The sequence below is a fragment of the Ambystoma mexicanum genome, chromosome 8 (genome assembly GCF_040938575.1).
Source record: "Ambystoma mexicanum isolate Mex_15411 chromosome 8, UKY_AmexF1_1, whole genome shotgun sequence".
Lineage (NCBI taxonomy): Eukaryota > Metazoa > Chordata > Amphibia > Caudata > Ambystomatidae > Ambystoma > Ambystoma mexicanum.
In genome coordinates this window covers 1560781131-1560799994 of record NC_090929.1, presented here as the reverse complement: position 1 = coordinate 1560799994, position 18864 = coordinate 1560781131, and the positions used below count along the sequence as shown (strand labels likewise).

General features: G+C 44.0%; 1 protein-coding gene across 6 annotated transcripts in view; it reads right to left on the bottom strand.

Moving 5' to 3' along the window:
* The window catches only part of ADD3 (adducin 3), a 1740558-nt gene that overhangs the window by 493261 nt on the left and 1228433 nt on the right, over positions 1–18864 (bottom strand). For all 6 annotated transcript variants that reach the window (XM_069611763.1, XM_069611762.1, XM_069611761.1 and 3 more), the window contains 2 exons: positions 17300–17443; positions 3485–3583 (listed from right to left, as the gene is read on the bottom strand). In XM_069611763.1, coding sequence (XP_069467864.1) covers positions 3485–3583; positions 17300–17443 — 243 coding nt within the window. The remainder of the gene's footprint in view (positions 1–3484; positions 3584–17299; positions 17444–18864) is intronic.

The window sequence follows — 18864 nt, the reverse complement described above, 5'->3', positions numbered from 1 at the left end:
CGGAGGCATAGGGGGGCCGTGTCGGGGACCCGGTACTTTTTCTCGTACCGGTCTCTTCTAGCTGGCGTCGTGGAAGGGTTCTTGAGGAGGGAAAGGCCCTCATCCCAAATGTCGTCCAACAGAGGCACTGCGAGGACCGTCTTCCTCTTGGCCTCGCGCCGCTGATAAAGGAAGCCTTCCTTTTTCTTCTCCTCAGGGCAGAGTTGGAAAAGCTCGGAAGCCCTGGAGATCATGGAGTGGAAAGATCCGATCTCGTCGGGCGGAGAAGCCCTGGTGGGAGGCGACGACGGAAAATCCTCGTCGTATGCCTCGTCGTCCGTACCCGTCGCTGCCGTGTCAGTCCCCGTATCATCCCCTCGGGTGGACGGGGAGGAGGGCTGGAAGGGGCGCGACGGTTGAAAAGGAGGTGGTGGATGGATCCTTCTTTTCTTGGTAGGGGGAACACCAGAAGGTCCCGGTTCTGGATCCCCCGACGGGAGAGGTTCCTCCGTCGGTAACGGTAGCCTCGTCCTTATCTCGGAGCATAAGGACTGTATGGCCAACAAAATGGCCGCCGAGTTGTCTTGCGGCGCTGGCAGAGGGGAATCCGACGGGCGAGCAGGGGCCCCGTCGGTATCCTCGACGATGTCGTCGTCGTCACCTGCGTCGGGGTCCATTCCGACGGGCTGGCCTTCTTCCACGCCTAGGCCGTGGCTTAAGACCTCGATCAGCTCCTCTTCTGAGGTTGAGGCCGAATCTCCGACGACGCCCTGCCCCCCCTTCTTCTTCCCCACGGAGGGTTTCACGGGGGTCCTATCGATGGGCACAAAGGAAGACTCCCTCCGAGGAGGCAGGGAGATTCTGGGCCCTGAGGTCGCCACCACTGGTGCAGCCACCACAGGCTGAGCCAGGGCCGCCGCGACCTTTTCGATAGAGGGCTTGGTCGGATGGATCAAGGCCTTCACCACCTTAGGTGCGCTCACCGCCTTATCCTTGAGGGAGGGGGCACTGCCACGCTCCTCCTCTGCCTTAGAGCTCGACCGGGGCCTCTCCAGGAGCTTCGCCGGGTGCTCGGCCTTCCTCTTACCCGACCCAGAGCGTTGGCTCGTGGTTGATGGTGCCGGGGAGGGTGCGCCCTGCCTGGCGCCCGTAGAGCCCGACCGTTCGGCGCTCCCGGTGCCAGCGGACTCGCGGTGCTTGGCCTTATGTTGGGCCCCCGTCGCCGGGGTGCCCTCAAAGGTCTTAGAAGACCGCTCGGATTTCTTCTTCTTCTCGCCAGACGGGCTCTTACCCTCCAGCCAGTTGGCGAGACGTTGATGGCGGTCCTTCATGGTCCGTTCCGACATGTTGCCGCAAAACGCACAGTCCTTCTCCACGTGCGTCTTGTCCTCATGAAGGCAGTAAAGGCAGAAAGAGTGTTCGTCCTCCTTGAAGACGTTCTGCAGCTGGCATCCAGGGCAGACCCTGAACAGCTTTCCGGGCGTCAAGCTTCCCTTCTCCTGGGCCATCTCCGAGACCGGGCCTGAGAAGCTTCTGGATTCCTCCGAAGTGTAGCTCGACGAAATCTTCACCCTTGAGGGGCACAGATGAATCCGACACGGGTCCCCGTTGATCGGATGTAGGATCGGTGGAGCTTGAGGCTCTTTTGACCGAAAGAATCGAAGTTTTTTGTGAAAAAAGCGCGAAAAATAGCACTAACGCTCGAGAGCAATAGCACGAGGATCCCAACACATGAACGTGCGGTAAAAATCTGAAGATGGCTGCCAGAGGCGGTGCTTAGGTAGAGGGCAGTCATTGGCTGTGGTCAGTATGACGCAGAGACCAGTGATTGGTTATTGCTACGAAAGACAGATCAGGAACGAAACTGATACTGGTTTTTTCTTTACCGAGGATTCCCAGCCTGACGACGGGGAATATTCATGAGCATGTGAATCCATGCCAGACCCCATGCTGGAGAATATGTGGCAATACAGCCATGGATGCAGTCCAATTCTTTGGCACTGAATGACAACAAGACAGAGCTCCTGGTTGTGGCCATGGGCCAGCGTCTTGCAAAACTTGATGTTTCCAATAAAAGTTTTAGCATTGCTAACAATCAAACTGTGGTATCAGATTGTGTCAAAACATTGGGTGTTCATCTGGATGCAGAATTGAACATGAAGGCCCATTTATCCATATTCACTCTTCTTGTGGTTATGTGGCCAGGCTTTTGAACCAAATAAGACCTTATCTAGCCCTCGAAAATAGATCCATTCTTGCCACTGCCCTGGTGAACTCAAGGCTTGATTATTGCAACTGCCTGTTATCAGGAACACAGGCAACGTTCACTCCCAACAGACAGCCCAGAACGGAGCAGTTCGCACAGTTTTTAGGCTGAATAGACCAGACCATGTCAGTATAGACGGGCCCTACACAAGATCCTATAATTAACCTACAAGTGCTGGAGATGGACAGCAACTTTGTACGTGACAAAAACACTCCCTTTCCGTTCTCTGCGGTCCAGTGATGGCCATAAACTCAAACAACCTTGGTTTAAATTGGAAAAAGTTTGGTGGTAATAGCTTCCTAGTTCAGGCTCCCAAAGAATAGAATGCACTTCCGTTGGCAATTAGAGCAGCCAGCTCCCTTTCTGTCTTTAAAAGGGTGGTCAAAATATATCTATTCAATCAATAACCGTGTCTCTTGCTGGTGTCTCGGTCCTTTGATTTTGTCTGCTTTTGTCTTGTTTTCTTTTGTCATATGTGCACCACGAGGCCCATGGGCATGTGGCGCGTAATAAGAAATAAAATAAACTGACAAACATTCAACAAGTCTGAAAGAGCTTGTGTAGTGACCAGTAGTAACAGAAAAATTGCGACAGTTGTAAAAGGACAGCTGAATGTAGAATTACCATAAGCCATAACAGATGTATACGCTGTACCATGGAACGGTTGATACACAAGTAATGCAAAACTATAGCAGGGACAGCAGAAACATGTCAATGAGGACAGGAGAAAAGGGAAAATGACTGTTCTTTAACATGTAAGCTGTCAGGGTACAACTGGGCCGTTAAGTCTTTTAAACATCTGAGTGATGCATTTCTAGCAATCAAGTTGCTTTTCTAAAAGCAAAACTGAGGAAAGGAAGTTCTTTAAGTAACTTCCTTACAAACTTAGAAAAGTAAACGAGATTAGGTGATGGGTGGTCTACCTCTCACCTTTCTACAATTTGGAAGGCACATGCAGAAGGATGGGGATACAGTTCCACATAAAGAAATAAACGATCCAGGTACCACAACTGTCATGCCGTCATTAGGCCAAAACGATCTGACAGTGGCTTTAGATTTACGTGTATTCTTTGTATTCTTTTGTTATGCTATGGACAAAGGGAAGCGGGGCAAGCAGCACCAGGAATCCTTGCTGATTTTACCTGATTTTACCTAAAGACAAATAAAAGCAGTCATCCTTACTATGCATATTGTCAAAATGTAGTACATTTAAAAAAAAAAAAATGAATTCAATCTTACTTGGATTTCACAGGCAAGCTGCACATTGAAAACGTAGTGAAAGGCTTCCTCCAATGTCTCCCCTAGAGCTACCACGCCATGGTTCCTCAACACCAGCACCTACCAAAAGCAGAAACAGTTGGGGACGGTCTCATTCAGGGATTTAACAGCAGGAGCAAATATACAGTAAAAAACAGATGTGACAATGCAACTTTAGCTAACATTAAGCTATGTGGACAAGTGCTTCAAAATAATGAGGATTGCTGTAAAGATATACAAAATTTCCTTATTTGCAGGACGGGGGTGGGGGGATGGGGGGGAATGGCATCAGATGGGGGTGGGGGACTTGGGTAGGCAGAAAAGAGGGGAGTATGTAGAGTGCCCTCTCTTGTAAATGTTTAAGACAAGATTTTAAGAAATGTACAGACTGCTTTTGATGGGCTGTGGGTCCCAATGCAGTGGGGGGTGAATAGGGTGAAAGAGCAGACAAGTGATGCAATACAGGGGGAAAATGGGGCAGTGATGTTGAGTGCAGAGGAGCAGTAGCCCAAGATTCAGCTAGCCATGTATGGAGGAGGACCACCATTGATAGATTTGTTGACTAGGTGAAGGAATTTGAAAATGCAGTGGTTGTGTACGGAGTGCCAATTGTTACATAATACATCATAAGGATTTAATCTGATCAGAAAAGATTTTAAAATATAAAAAAGCTATTTTACGCTCAACGTGTGTCTTTTCTCAAACCCCTTCAAGTCTCTCTCTCACCCCCCGCCCCCACCCCTCTGACTGCATTTGATGGGCTATAGGTCCCAATGCTGCGGGGGGTGGGTGGCTGAGTAGGGTGAAAGAGCAGACAAGAGATGCAATACGGGAGGAGAATGGGGCAGCGATTTTGAGTGCAGAGGAGCAGCGGAGGGAAGAGATGGCAAGTAGGTAGAGATGCAGTAAGCCATGTATGGAGGAGCAAGACCATTGATGGCATTGTGGACTAGGTGAAGGAATTTGAAAAGGCAGTAGTTGTGTATGGAGTGCCACCAGCATTGCTACATAATACACCATACAGATTTTATTTTATCTTAGAAAGGATTTTAAAATATAATTACGCTATTTTACACTCAACACCTGGTCTTTTCTCAAACCCTTCCACCTCTCCCGTGCCCACCTGCCAGGCCCCCAACAGATCTGTCTATTCTACATGGAGTGTGCCAAGTGCCATAGAGTAGATGAAAAGAAGACTATTCTTATCCTGCCAATGTCCAAGTTATTTACAAATCTACATAGGATCCATATGACGGATGAATTAAATGCCACAACAAAATTTAACACTTCCTTCAGGACTGCTGCTATGAACACACCCTTTTATATACCAATTAAGTTACACATTCATTACGTTTGTGAGATTGCCTTGATGACGGTGAAGTATTTTTTATCGTCTAAGTTACATAAAATCTATGAGAATTTCAGGCGTCTACTTTTGTCCTAAGGCCTGGAGCGGTTTATGCAGCCCAGGAAACCCGGCCTACCAGGGCAATCGAAAGAGCCGTAAGCTACTTTAAAGTGGTACAGGGTGAGAATTGCAGGCGTCCTTATCCTAATTAGGGCCCTGCCCAAACATAGGGGATGTAATCACCAACTCTGAAGAAAGCAATAACCCTGTGTTTAGGTACTACCCAGTCCCTTCTCCCTTTATGCAGGTTCAAGAAAATACATAATAGAAAAGGCCCTGGGGCTCAGCTAACAAAGCCTGCAGAGGAACCGCCGGTGGAGCCGTCTAAAACAGCTCAACCACCATTGATAGAGCCATGTGATTAAAATGTACAACTGTGGTGTGAGAAGAAACCGGCACCTGCTGTAATTCAAATCACACAAAAGCAGGAAATTGCAGGTGATTAGGGCAGGGTTCTGCTTTCTAATTGGGAGACCAGCATGCATGTGACAAAACCAGATGGCTGGAAGAAGCTGCAGCTACATGGACAGGAGGACTAAAGAGTGTAAAGCAAAAGGGGACACCACACAGTAGAATTCAAGAGGGTTAGTCCAAAATATAAACCTCCAAGAGAATAAACTACACAAGTATATGGAAAAATACATACTCTTAATTATAGGGTTACAGATAAAAAGATTGTTCAAGTAAGCTTGAGTTGTACAACACAACATATATACACAAATTTGTTTACAAAAGAGATGGTTCAATTAACAAAAACCTGGTCCACACACATTTGAGATAAGGTACAGGGTGGTATGTATTTCAGGTCTTTTGGTGGGGTAGGTAAATTGGATTCGGTCATTTCGGCCGATTCCTTTTCGACGTGTAAGAAATAAATACAAAATAAATATCTGCTATCCAGGCCTGGTGTACTTCCAACGATCGCTGCCTCAATGCCAGCAAAAAACAGATCCTTCACATTGGGACCTCTCCTCACTTCCTCCTTCCCTTCTCTCTGGTCTTCCTCCATGGGCTCTGCCCCTGCTCTTTCTTCTGAAGCCAGAAACCTTGGAGTCATCTTCGACTTCTCTCCCTCCCTCCCTCCCTCCCACTCAGGACATTGCAAAGAAGTCACACTTTCAGCTCTTCCTTCTCAAAGGAATTCCGCCCTTTCTGACTTTCCCCCAGAAGCTCAATGTTTCCCGAGCCCTGGTTCTCTCTAGGCTTGACTATTGCAATAGCCTCCTCAATCTACCTTCTCCCACTCTGTGACCCCTTCAGCTAATCCAGAATAGAGCAGCGAGACTTATCCTTGACCATAAGCCCAGGGACCGCAACTTCTCTTTTTCTCCTCTTTCTCTTCTTCCCTACTCTGCTAATCTCACAGTTGATGCGATTGGTGTCTTGGACCAATATGCATCCTCTGGGCCCCTGACCACCCACACCCAATCTCCCCACCTTCGGTCTACCTTCAGCACTTGCCTCGGCACACCGCGCACCCTAGAGACTCGCACCCACCCAACTTCGCTCCTGGCCGTGTAGCACTTGCCGTACCTTGCACTTTGTCTGTGCCTCACCCACAAGCTCGGACACCTAAGCACCTACCCCACGGCCCTCTTCCTTGCTGCACTTGCACGTTCTGAATACTCAAAGAATAGTAGGTCCGTACTTTCACTTCCCCCACTATTATTTTAATGTATTTTAATGTACTTCAATCCCATGTTCACTCCTTGTTGCCCTGTTGACGCTTTGAAACAATTTGCTGTATAAACACCTAACAAGCTAACAATACATCATTTTGAAATGTTTATTTTGTTATGGTACGTTTGCTTAATTTACTTTTATTTAAAATGGCTGTCTATTTTTATTTGCATTTTAATAGGAATTATAATTGAAGTTTATTGGATAGTCATTTTGTATTACACATTTTACACCTTCAATATATTAAAGGTACAGGTTTAGTACACCTTTGCTCAATATGCAAATTAGCAATCAAAACCAATTTGTTTTCAATTGCACAATCGCATTGGAAACACCACATCAAAAATCATAATGAATGCAATACTTATTTGCAGTAAATATACACTCATTCTGATCTATGTTGAAATTCAACATTCAATGGTTCTTCAAATATAAGCAAATGTATTTCACTGCACACAATGCACTTTATACAGCATTATTTTGCACAATATCGTTCTTTGTACTAGGCATACAAAACACCATATTTATGAGCATTGTAGTCTGAAATGGTGATTACCAGCACATGTGGTATTTAAGTGGAGCCTTTTCTGCATGCACGATTTGGATTGTGTAATAATGACTAAGCTTATTTATCAAGCATTAAAAAATGGATTTCACTGAAAAGGTTTGTCTGCTGTGCGACTTTCCATTGGATTCATTTTTTACTCTTGCATGAATTCTGAGCGAAAGTCTGTTTGTTTCTTCCTAGCCTTCCAGTGTGAGCGCAGAATGCCCACCTGCCGGCAAACAGGCACGTGTTTAGCTTTCATACTTTAATAGGTTTACATTTTATACAATCACTTTTTTCTATGCACATAATTAGTTAATGCTAGTTGTGTGCTTCTCAGTGTGTGGGTGAGAACCAGACTCACTGATTTTAATATAAAACCGTTCTCAAATTATTGATAAAAATGCATTATGTTACCCTAGCATTATTTTTAATGTTTGTAGACCGTATTGATTGGTTTAAGCTCTTTTGTAAAAAGGTTTTTCAAATAAGTTCAACTTTTCTATGGTTAAATGATTGCTTTTTAAATGTTTATGTACCATTGTAATTTATATATTACTAATGATTCAATATATGAAATTACAATGTCATTGTTTTAAGTTAATTTTGTTTTAATAGAATTTATCATTTTGATGTCGTTTGTATGACACCTCCACATTGCCAGCTGCAGCCGACCCTTACCTCCCAAGTAAATAAGAACCTTTTGAAAATAGTACTTTTAAAAAAAGCCAAACTTTAATTTGCAAAAAGAGTGTTTAAGCTTTATGTATATTAGTTAAAAAAAAAAAAAGAAAAATACAAGATACTAAAAATTGCCAGGAATTGAGGATGTAAATGTATACCTACATGTTATTACTACATTAATATATTATATTACATTTTAATTTAATTATTTTTGGGTTATGTTACAGCATTTTAACTTGATTTTGTCTATCAAAATGATGTGGGCATCTTTTAAATTCCATGGCAAACTTAATGGTAATTTGCTCATCATTACGTTCAACCCATAAAAAAAGTTGCCATTCATATGAATGAAATATTTTATCTATTTCTCCAAGTATTGAAGTACAACTATTTGCTTTTTACGATTTATCAGTAAAGTTATCAATTGCACAGATAACATTAAAATAATTATCAATTCTAACTTGGATTTCGTCTATTAAAGATTCTACTTTTAACAGCACATGCAACGTTACATTATATTCTAGTATCATAAATGAAACCTTGGAGGGCTATTTTAGAAGTGTCGGCTTCACTAAAAGGATGCGTTTTTAAATCTACATTGCTATTTTTACTTTTATTTGTATAATGTAGTATGTATTTGTTGTACTTTGAAAAGCTTGCTTTTAACTTTTGTTGATAATCATTTAACTTGTATTGGTATATCAATTGGTGGCAAATGATTAGCATATATTAAGAGCCGTATGTTGTAATCTTTTATACATTGAATTCAAGTTGCGATTTTTGGCACCTCTAGGTTTATTAGAAATAAACCACTACGTGCACGCACTCTTGATAACAGCACATAACACTCCTAAACACCTATGGCCCTAGATCTAATAAAGTACTTAAACCTTGAGAGTTATGTATTGTTACTGCATATGCTGGACTTAATGGAAATAGTTTACATATTACATGAATGTCTTTTAAAGCGAACAGTAGCCATAAAACAGCCCATACCTCCATTAAATAAGCCTTCTACACTAACATTTCTATTTAAAATGACACTAGCATTTAAACAAACAGTTAAAGCACCATCAGGGCTCACTGTTTTCGAAATGGTGTACAATTCTTTTAGTAGCATTTTCTTGCATTGGTCTACTGCTTGCAGTGAAAATTACAAGTTACTCACCGTAGTGACTAACATACTCTTAGTCCCCTTAAATCTATACTGTATGGGTGTCCCTTCCTAGGGACGGGAGACAACCTTTTCACCAGAAAAACCACCTTCCCTTTAAATTTAGAGGCGTGGCCCTGGGAGCATGTGCTACCTGACTCCGCCCACCGGCGCCACTCAGTCTCCATTGACGCGTCGACAATATTTATTATTGCCTAATGACACTAGTATGATTAGGGGAGGATGGTGGGACGTATGGAGGAAAGGGGACTAAGGACAATGTATGTTAGTCACTACGGTGAGTAACTTGTAATTACTCTTACGTCCCGTCCCCCTTCCCCCATACTGTATGGGCAATTACAACTGAATGTAGCCACAGGGTGGAGAGGAGACCCTCTTTAAGCGAACAAATTGCTTAGAACCGCCTGTCTCGGCCGCGGCTGACTTAGAGCCAGCGTCCAAACAGTAATGCTTACAGAAAGCTGAAGGGGTTGCCCAGGTAGCTGCCCTGCTTATGACCCGACAGGAAACCTGCTGATGGAAGGCAATGGTCGTGGGCTTGGCCCCAACAGCATGGGCGTGCAGGTTGGATGGCAGCGGTTTGCGTTGACCCCTCATAGGACTCCTTGATGGCCGCAACCATCCACCTTGCAATGGATGCCATGGATGCCTGATATACTTTTGGGAGTTTGGAGCCCACAAATGTGACAAAGTGTGTGTCCAACTTGCAGAAGCCCTTGGTCCTATCCAGATTGAATTTCAGAGCGCGTCCGACATCCAGACAGTGGGTACGCGAAGAATGTAGGTAGGACTATTGCCTCGTTTTGATGGAACGCCCGTGTGCACGTCAGAGGGTTCATCTCTTTGGAATCTGCCTAGTGACAGAATCTGCTCCATTTACTTCTGTATTGGCTCCTAGTGGACTTGCTCCTAGCGCACTGGATGATCTCCAGATTAGCCAGAGATAGGTTTGCTCTGGAACCATGCTGCGAGGGCTAGCTTCTGAGGAGCAGGGTGGAGAACCCTGCCCCCCCCTGCTGGGACAGGGGAGGTGCTGGGCCCAGCGGCAGGTGACTGGGTGGTCGGTCCGAGAGGCTGAGCAATTCCGAGAACCACAGTCTCGCTGGCCACCAAGGCACTATTGCTATGATCCTGAGGTGACCAGCCTCCTATTTCTTGCGGAGTACCCAGGGGAGTGGGCGGAGAAGCATAGGCTGTCATGCCCTACCATTGAATATGCATGGCGTTGCCAGGGAACCGGGGCCTAGTCCTTGCCAAGACGTGAACTACTGGCACTTCCTGTTCCTCCAGGAGGTAAATAGATCCACCTGAGGATGGCCCCATGTATTGAAAACCATCTGCAGAACCTGGTCGTTCATTTGCCACTCGTAATTGTCCGCTCCCATCTTGCCGAGTCTGTCCACCTCCAAGTAGGAGGTAGACGTCCCCGAGGTAGATGTTCTCCAGGGCCCATTTCCCACATTGACCGCTAGGATGCACAGCAGAGGGGACCTGGTACCCCCATGCTTGTTGACATAGTACATGCTGGTGGAGTTGTCGGTCTAGATCAGAATGGTCCTCTCCTTGATGAGGAAGGAAGGCCCTGAAGGCCCATAGCATGAATTGGACTCTTTTGTTTGAGGAAAAACAAATCCCTCTTGAGTTTTTAATTATTGTTCCTAGGAATTGTTTTATTTGACTGGGGACGAGACTTGACTTTCTTGTTGATTGAGAACAGCTTGATTGTTGCTGGAGTGTTCTTTTGACACGTTGGTGGTGTTTCCCCAGTTATGAGTCAATCATCTAGAGAAGGGTACCCTGGGATGGATTGCCTTCACAGGTGTTCTGCTGCCACTTGGCGCTGATGAAATGCTGAAGGGAAGCACTTAAAAAGATAGTGGATATTTCCTAGCTGGAAGTGCAGGTATTTTCGATGAGCTGGAATCATTGAGGTGGGAAAGTATGCATCTTTCATGCCCAATGTTGCCATGTAATGTCCCCATTTGAAGAGGGGAATTAGTTACTTCCTATGGTGTTGCCACGATATGATAGTTTATTTATATAGCGCCTAAACACAAAGTGTTTCAAAGCGCTTAAAGGCAAGGGAGGGAACAAGGGAAAATACGACATTCTAACAGGCCATGAACAGTAAGGATGGGAAATTAACTATTGTACTCGGCCCAACGACATTTCAGATAGTGCAAGAGCTAAAACATAGATAAGGAAGGGTGGGGGAGTGGGAAGGAAATGGAAACAGACAGGCGACTACCGTACTAGGCCTGACGACATTTCAGATCGTGCACAGAGGGTTGGGGCATGGGGGGGTACAAGTAAGGGGAGGGGGGAGACAGACTAGTATGCTAACATACTAGGTCAGGGGACAAATCTAATAGATTAAGTGCATAGAAGAAAGTAAGGGGGGAGGAGATAGGAAAAAGGAAGAAAGGGAGAGAAGGAGAGACCAGAGTAAGCAGTCAAAAAGAGTGAAGCAACAAAAAGGGGAGAGCGAATACAATTGCAGAAGTCAGTAGTAACACATACAAGATGAAGATGGGAGCATGATTCAGGGCCACCATGAGAAAGGGTGACGCATGGTGAATCAATGAAGTCCATAAAAGTAAAATCAAGCATTGTCCATTCAAAACCTTTGCGGCTTCACGTGTGTTGGCTGGACGCAGGTTTAACACAGGGCACTTAGTTAAATCCTTTTTTGTACTAGGAAGTACACTGAATAGACAACCTTGTTTACCTCAAGAGCTGGAACCAGCTCTATTGCACCTTTTTGAACGAGAGATTCCATTTCCTCCTGCAGGATTTCTTGATGTTGTGGAGACATTTTCCGGTGTGTTGGTGGATGATGTTGGGGTTTTTCTAGAAACACTAATGAGTAACCCTTCGCAACTGTAGATAACACCTACTGATCCGATGCTATTCTCTCCAATTTGTTGGAGAATTGAGAAAGGAGGCCTCCTCCTGGGGAGACATGGGAGGGAACTTGGATGTGAAAGTCATTACTTAAGAGTGGAAGCAGCTCTCCTGCGATCTTCTGTAGCCCCCATGAAAAATGGGACTGATAAGTGTTGGATTGGCACCGAGGGGTAAACAAAGAAAAGGACTCGCCCAATTGTATCCCGACTGATAAACGTGGGAATCCTTGCTTGCTTGTGTTTAAAAAAAAACTGTTGTATATAGGGTTTATTTGATAACTGACATGTGTTTTAGGGTCTCATGCTCTTCTTTTGCACTTTTAACATTGTCAACTGCTTTGCCAAAAGAGAACATTGGGCTCAATGGGCACATTTAGTAAGGTAGCCCGTGTATCTAGTTTAAATCCTGATTGGCGTAGCCACGAGTGTCGTTTTAAGAGAGTTCCTTCCGCAATGATGCAGAGAGCAACATCTGCTGCATCTAAATGTTTGAGAATTCAGTTGACAACCTGTTTGCCTTCCGACGCCGATTTTTAAATCTGGGATTTTAAAGGCTCAGGAAGTTGTTGGAGGACAAGGTCTCATAGGTGGCAGTTATAACTTGCCACCAAGGTGTATTGTTTGCAATGCCCGTTTGGTACTCTGCTGATGTAGCCACATGCCTGCCTAGGGTATACAGTGTTTTGTGCCTTCGTTCGCAGAGGGGTGCTCCTGCAGATGCTAGCAGGGTATCTGCTCTTTTCTTGCTGGTTGTAACAACCAAGGAATCTGGTTTAGGTTGTCCCCTAATATAGAGGGTAGCTTGGGTTCAGGCTTAAATGTTCTCTATATTAGGGTTTACAGCTCCAGTCAAAGATGGCATCGGTAAAGAGGGCTGAATGCATCTTTGCATAGATAGTAATGGGATAAATTGTGTGAGATTTTTTTTGTCAACTTAAAATATCAAAGTCTGTATCTTGTAGGGCTTCTTGTGTGTCCATTTTAAAATGCTCCTCTGCCTTAATGAGGTCATACTGCAGCTGGTTAAGTATAGGCAAATCAGCAATGACCGATCCTGGTCTTCAGGTGATAGCAATATGTAAATGGCTGGGTCATCGTCATAATACTGATCTTGAGTAAATTGGTAATCTTGTGACTATTGGTCACCCTGCTGTAGGTCATCAATGATTTAAAGATCATCTAATGCCCCCTTGGTTATCAGATGGGCAGTTTGAGTAGAAGTAGTGTTAGGGTTGTATTGAGGGCAACCTTTGGATTTTCGCAAGGGGGTCCAAACCATCAGCCACCCCACCACCATCATCAAACCGGCCAGTGGGTTTGTAAATCGACAAACCATGAGAGACATTATTTTCTTGTTTGAACACACATCTCTAGTCCACTGGCTTGAGGTAGGGACATTTCGAAACTGAAAAGGATAAGAGTGTAGAGTTTCTGATTAAGATGTACAGGGTGAATTTTGGCTCTTTTTCGAGTGGAAAGAGCAGCTAATTTTAAAAAAATAGGTTTTAAAACGGTCTTTGAAACATGTTTTAAATAGAACAGTTTAAGTTTCGACGTACAGTGGACCTTTGTTGAGGGTTGGAGTTTCTGTGCTTGTTTTTTTAGCACGCGAAAGGAACGATTCCTTAGGCGCGGTGTATGTAGTTACTTTGTAGCATGACACAAATGCAGAGCAATCGAGTAGGTATCGACCCAGAGGACAAAGGACGCTTCGAGCTAGAGAGGTTTTACTGCTTTCCTGTGACACTGAGTGGCGCGTTTGTCTGATTCAGTTGAAGTACAGTTACGGGGTGTGTGCTTGCTGCGACGTGAATGTGTGCCTTTGTCACCAAGTGTGGTCTCCATCACAGGACCAGCGGACCGCTTATGGGAGGCCGGGACTGGCACTAGGCATTCAGAAGAACCCATGTCGTCTTTGGCATTAAAATGTCAGCCGTAGCCTCCTTATTCCTCAGACATTTCGGCACTCGTCGTGACATTAATGGAGAACACGGGTCATCAGGAGTGTGTGTTGTATGTGCCACAACACAAATATAATTAATGCTGCTGCACAACATGTGCTCGTCCAGTCCCATATACCCAGAACATCCCAATAGATATGCAGGAAAGTGAAGGACATAGGAATAAATGAGTAACTTCCAACATCTCATAACGTTGATGGAGAAGGTAGTGTTGGAAAAACAGGAGATCTTAAAACTCATACATGTAGGAGGCGAGCTGGAGAATAAGGTAGTGTGTTCACACCAACAACCAGTTAGTTCAAACTGTAAACGTTTAGACTATGGGCTACTAATTTCCAACAATCAGTGTGTGCATGCCATTATAAGAAATCCAAAATAGTTACAAACAGTAGATGAAAATAGCCATATCATAAATCATGGATGATACTTTGGTTTATACAGGCCATTTCATTTGCAAAGACACCACTAGAACACACTCCCTCTCCAACTGAGGCATACTTCTGGATTTGTATCTTTTGAATTTGCTTGAATGTGTTATTGCTGGCTTGAAACATCTAGGATTATGGCAACTCTTGCTGGTTTCCTTTACATTTCATGGTAAAGGGTGTTAACACTGTACATCTTCTACAAGGGCATTTTATCGGTATACTACATGATGCTCGATCAAGGCATAAAATAAGCGGCATCGCATAGCAATTTGCTATGCAATTCTGTCAGTTTGCTAATCAAATGGACACTTGGGTAGCAAAGATGGTTATTTAAGTTGCCCTCTTCAATAAAAGCACAGTTCGCCCTGCTTTCCTCTTAACCTCTGTGCTCTCTTCCCCCTCTCTTCTCTGTTCTCTTAAAGTCCTAATGGAGAGAAAGTGCAGCAGTTATCTCCACTCTTAAGTGCCAAAGGCATGTGTGGGAGCGCTAGGCAAGAATTTCTTTTTCAAATAATTGCAAACTAGAAATAATCGGAAGGCTACTTTTATTAAGCTTTCTATATGCTGTCTGGCAAAGACCAGTGTGTGTCAACTTTATATATTTTTGTTAAGAGAGTCCTGCAATTACATTCCTAAAATGTAGGTTGTTACATAATGCATTCTTAGAGTATTGATACTGTAAAACACTGCATCATCTCCATGCTTTACAGTAAAGTTTAGGTTAGTGTATCTAAATTTGTCAACTATTTTTCATTTTGTTGGGGAAGATGCATCATATCGAGGAGTGAACACTTGAAAATGTACATGATCGAATGCTTTTGAGGGCAAACCTAGTTTTGTAACCTGCAGGTTGCATACATCTTGCAACTGGTGCTCAACCCAAGCGCAAGCCCTACTCCTTGACATTCTATATTAATCACCCAGTTGCTTTATACCAGGTACCCTGAAATTGAGAGGACCACAAACTGTATTACAACTAGTTTGCCCAGTTTTCGGCCTGCTACGCAATCCACTCTGCTATGCAAACTGGTGATCAATATTCCATCCAATCTGTACTTCTACAGATCTATTGCAATACCAAACACTATAGTTAGCCTCCAGAGCTTGCTTTGCTTTATGATTATGACTATTATATCTTACCACTTGCAGGAGACAGCTGGCCAAACTGTTTTCAGAGCCTTTTTAATCATATCTATTTATTTGTGTCTATTCATGCAGCTAACCTTTTACATTTTATAGACACTCTGCTATGGCTCACTAAGTTTTTTCGCCCACTTGCAGAGTTGAGTATATTTTTTTTATGACGGGCCAGTAGCATTTGCAAGAGATCTTTGATTTTTTTATTTAACATTTACTTTGTTTGCAGTAAATGTCAAAGAAAGGTTTCACTGTGCATGGTTGGCCTCTGAGTGGCATCAGTGTGCCAAACAAAGAGGGTTTGTAGTGACATGCAACATTGTACGCTAAACACATTTTAAATTTGTTGCCCTCCATTGTTAAGGGTAGAGTGTATTTCTCTTAGGTTAAATGGGGAAACTAAGTTACCCAACATGCAGGTCAAACTGAATTTTAAAGAATTTGCAAGGCAAGACTCTTCTAGCTAATGTCTTATTTCAGCGGTATGCAAAGCTGCTGTATTGTTGCTCATTGCATGTCTTGGGTACTAATAACTTCTGATGAAATTAATATTAGTAAAACATTGCTAATCAAATTGGTCTGTTTCCTAAAGAAAACTCTGCTAGTCAATTTTTGAAAACTAATTTATGCCTTGTCGATGCAGTGATCTTCAATATTATCAAATATACTCTTCACAAGTCCACTTCTTATTTAATGGAGTGTTGATATGGAGATCAGAAAGACGTAGCAGCCCAATGTCTTATATCTAGAAAGGGATACCTCACAATTTCTCTTTCGTGTGGAAGTGCACCTCCCACAGCAACACTGGACCATAGTGTCCAGGAATTATGTATTGCAAGAGTTAACTTAAGAATGGCCTCTCAATGCCCATATGTGAAATATAGTATTATTCCCTTGTGTATTCTGCCTCTCGTCTGGGCTTGGAGGAAACAAGACATGCTATGTGGCATGCAGCCAGGCTTGGCCCCATGCATTGGACTCAGTGACTGGAGCTGAATCTGGCGGTACAATAGTTTCTCCTCAAAATGGTTGTCCCCTAGAGGACCTAAAAATACAGACTTCCCGTTAACTAAGCAGGACCTGATAATATTGATTGGGTAGGGAGAGAAGATTGTCATGTGACGGAGCGGTCACCCTGCCATATATACAGTTTTCCTGTCTGCATTTTTCCCATACTAGACATCAGAACTTAACACCTGAATGGGCCATGGAGAAGGTGTATCCTTCCTCTTTGTAGCACTTTGGCCCAGGCAAGACCCAGGAGTCCACAGTACGTCCACATCCTGCTGTGTACCTAGAGGGAGGGGTGTCTTTGGAACAGCACTCCATTTGGATAATTGTTGCACAAAAAAGTGTTGAACCCAAACAGTTACAGAATAAAAATGCATCAGAAGCAAAATAATAATCTAGCAAAAATGAAGTACGGCAGGGCAGCAACCTACAGCGCCAAAAACACTGTAGCGAGTTGAAAATAATCAGATCCTCCCAAAATGTTTGTGAAGAACTGCGAAGGGTAGGTGCATGCATGTGGAGTAGTCTTGTGAGGGCAGCCATGAAAGCAGCTTCTGGTCCACATCACAGTGATTGTGATGCACAAAGCGTTTAGCGGGGGGAAAAAGGACTAAAGCAATCTGCCATTCAGTCTCAGAGTAATTATGCATCCACACTGAGTAGCATGGAAAAGAGAACCGACATGTCAGAGAGGTGGCTGGGAACGAAGTGGTATAAGTTCACTCACTTGAATTCTAAATGAAGTGTTAACTAATGCTCTTAAAGCACCATATAACCTCACTGATGCAGTCTAATTTAAGTCTGTAGGGTTGTATGGACGTAGGTGCACAACGTAGGAAACAAATAGGAAGGATAAGGTACCTTGCAACTAGGACCTAGAACCTTTTGTAGTTGAAGCCGCTCTTCTTGCTCATCGAGACATCCTTGGTAACTGTAGTAGGCAATCTCTCCAAGAATCATTGCTTCCTGGGATATTGGTAATATACCACATTTCATTGATGAAACCTGTTGGAAAATCAAAACATAAGTTTCAATATGCTGATATACTGTATTCTTGAAAATTGAATTGATGAGAGATGAACAAGTTACTTCTTACCTTGTAACGTTCTTTCGACGGGATGTTCCTCCGACGTATTCCTCATCTTAGATATCTCCTTCCATCTCTGCTGGCCTTGGAAAATTTTCTCTCTAGAGGGCGCTGCGCGTCGATGTCCTCCGAGTCGATGCCCCTCGACAGCCGCCGTATCGACGTCGACGTCATCCTGCCTATAAAGGCCGCGCGCAGCGTCCGTTGCTCAGTTCCGTTTTGTAGCCCACAATAATACTTTCTGGACTAGACTAATCACCCTGAAGGAGCGTAAGCTGCAACAACACGGGTAGTAGAACTTTGGGGATGGATGGGAGGGCCGATGAGGAATACGTCTGAGGAACATCCCGTCGAAACAACGTTACAAGGTAAGAAGTAACTTGTTCTTCGAAGGGATTGTGTCCTCCGACGTATTCCTCATCTTAGATAGGCTCCCATAGCAGTATTCTATTATTGGAGGAGGGAGTACTGACTTCACGCTGTCTTCTATTGATGAATAGAATGCAGTACAGCCCTTCCAAACCTAGTCTCTTGACTGGAGGAGGAATCCAAATTGTAAAAACGTGTAAAGGTATGGACAGACGACCATGTAGCGGCCGCACAGATGTCTTTAACCGGCACGCCTCTTGAGGGCCGATGAAGCTGCAATACCTCTGGTCGAATGAGCCCTAAGGTTTTGAGGGGGCTCTTTCCCTGCCAGTTTATAACATTCCAGAATGGCTAGAATTATCCATCTGGAAAAGGTCTGCTTAGTTATTGGTAACCCCAGCTTGTGACCTGCGTAACCTACAAACAGCTGGTCTGCCTGTCTTATCCTGGCTAGTCTACTGATGTAAAAACTTAAAGCCCTTCTAGGGTCTAGCCTGTGTAACCTCTCTTCCTCTTTCCCCGGGTGAGGAGGAGGATAGAAAGATGGTAGGGTAATCTTCTGAGTGATATGGAATTCAGAAACCACCTTTGGGAGGAAATTAGGTTTCACTTGCAGGACAACTTTGTCTTTGTGAAATATTGTGTGAGGGGGTTTACAAGAAAGAGCTTGTAATTCGCTCACCCTTCTAGCAGATGTAAGTGCTATTAATAAAACAGTTTTAAGGGTAAGGAATCTTAACGAACAAGAATGGAGTGGTTCGAAAGGTGTGCCCATCAGGAAAGTTAGTACTAAGTTTAAATCCCATAGGGGAACTTGGAATGGTCTTGGGGGATAAACATTGGTTAACCCCTTTAGAAACTATTACCAAGGGTAATTTGAAATAGGATGGTTCTTCCGCAGTGCGCTTAAAGATGGATAGCGCTGCGAGATAGCCCTTAATGGTGCCAACTTGAAGGCCTGAATTCGCCA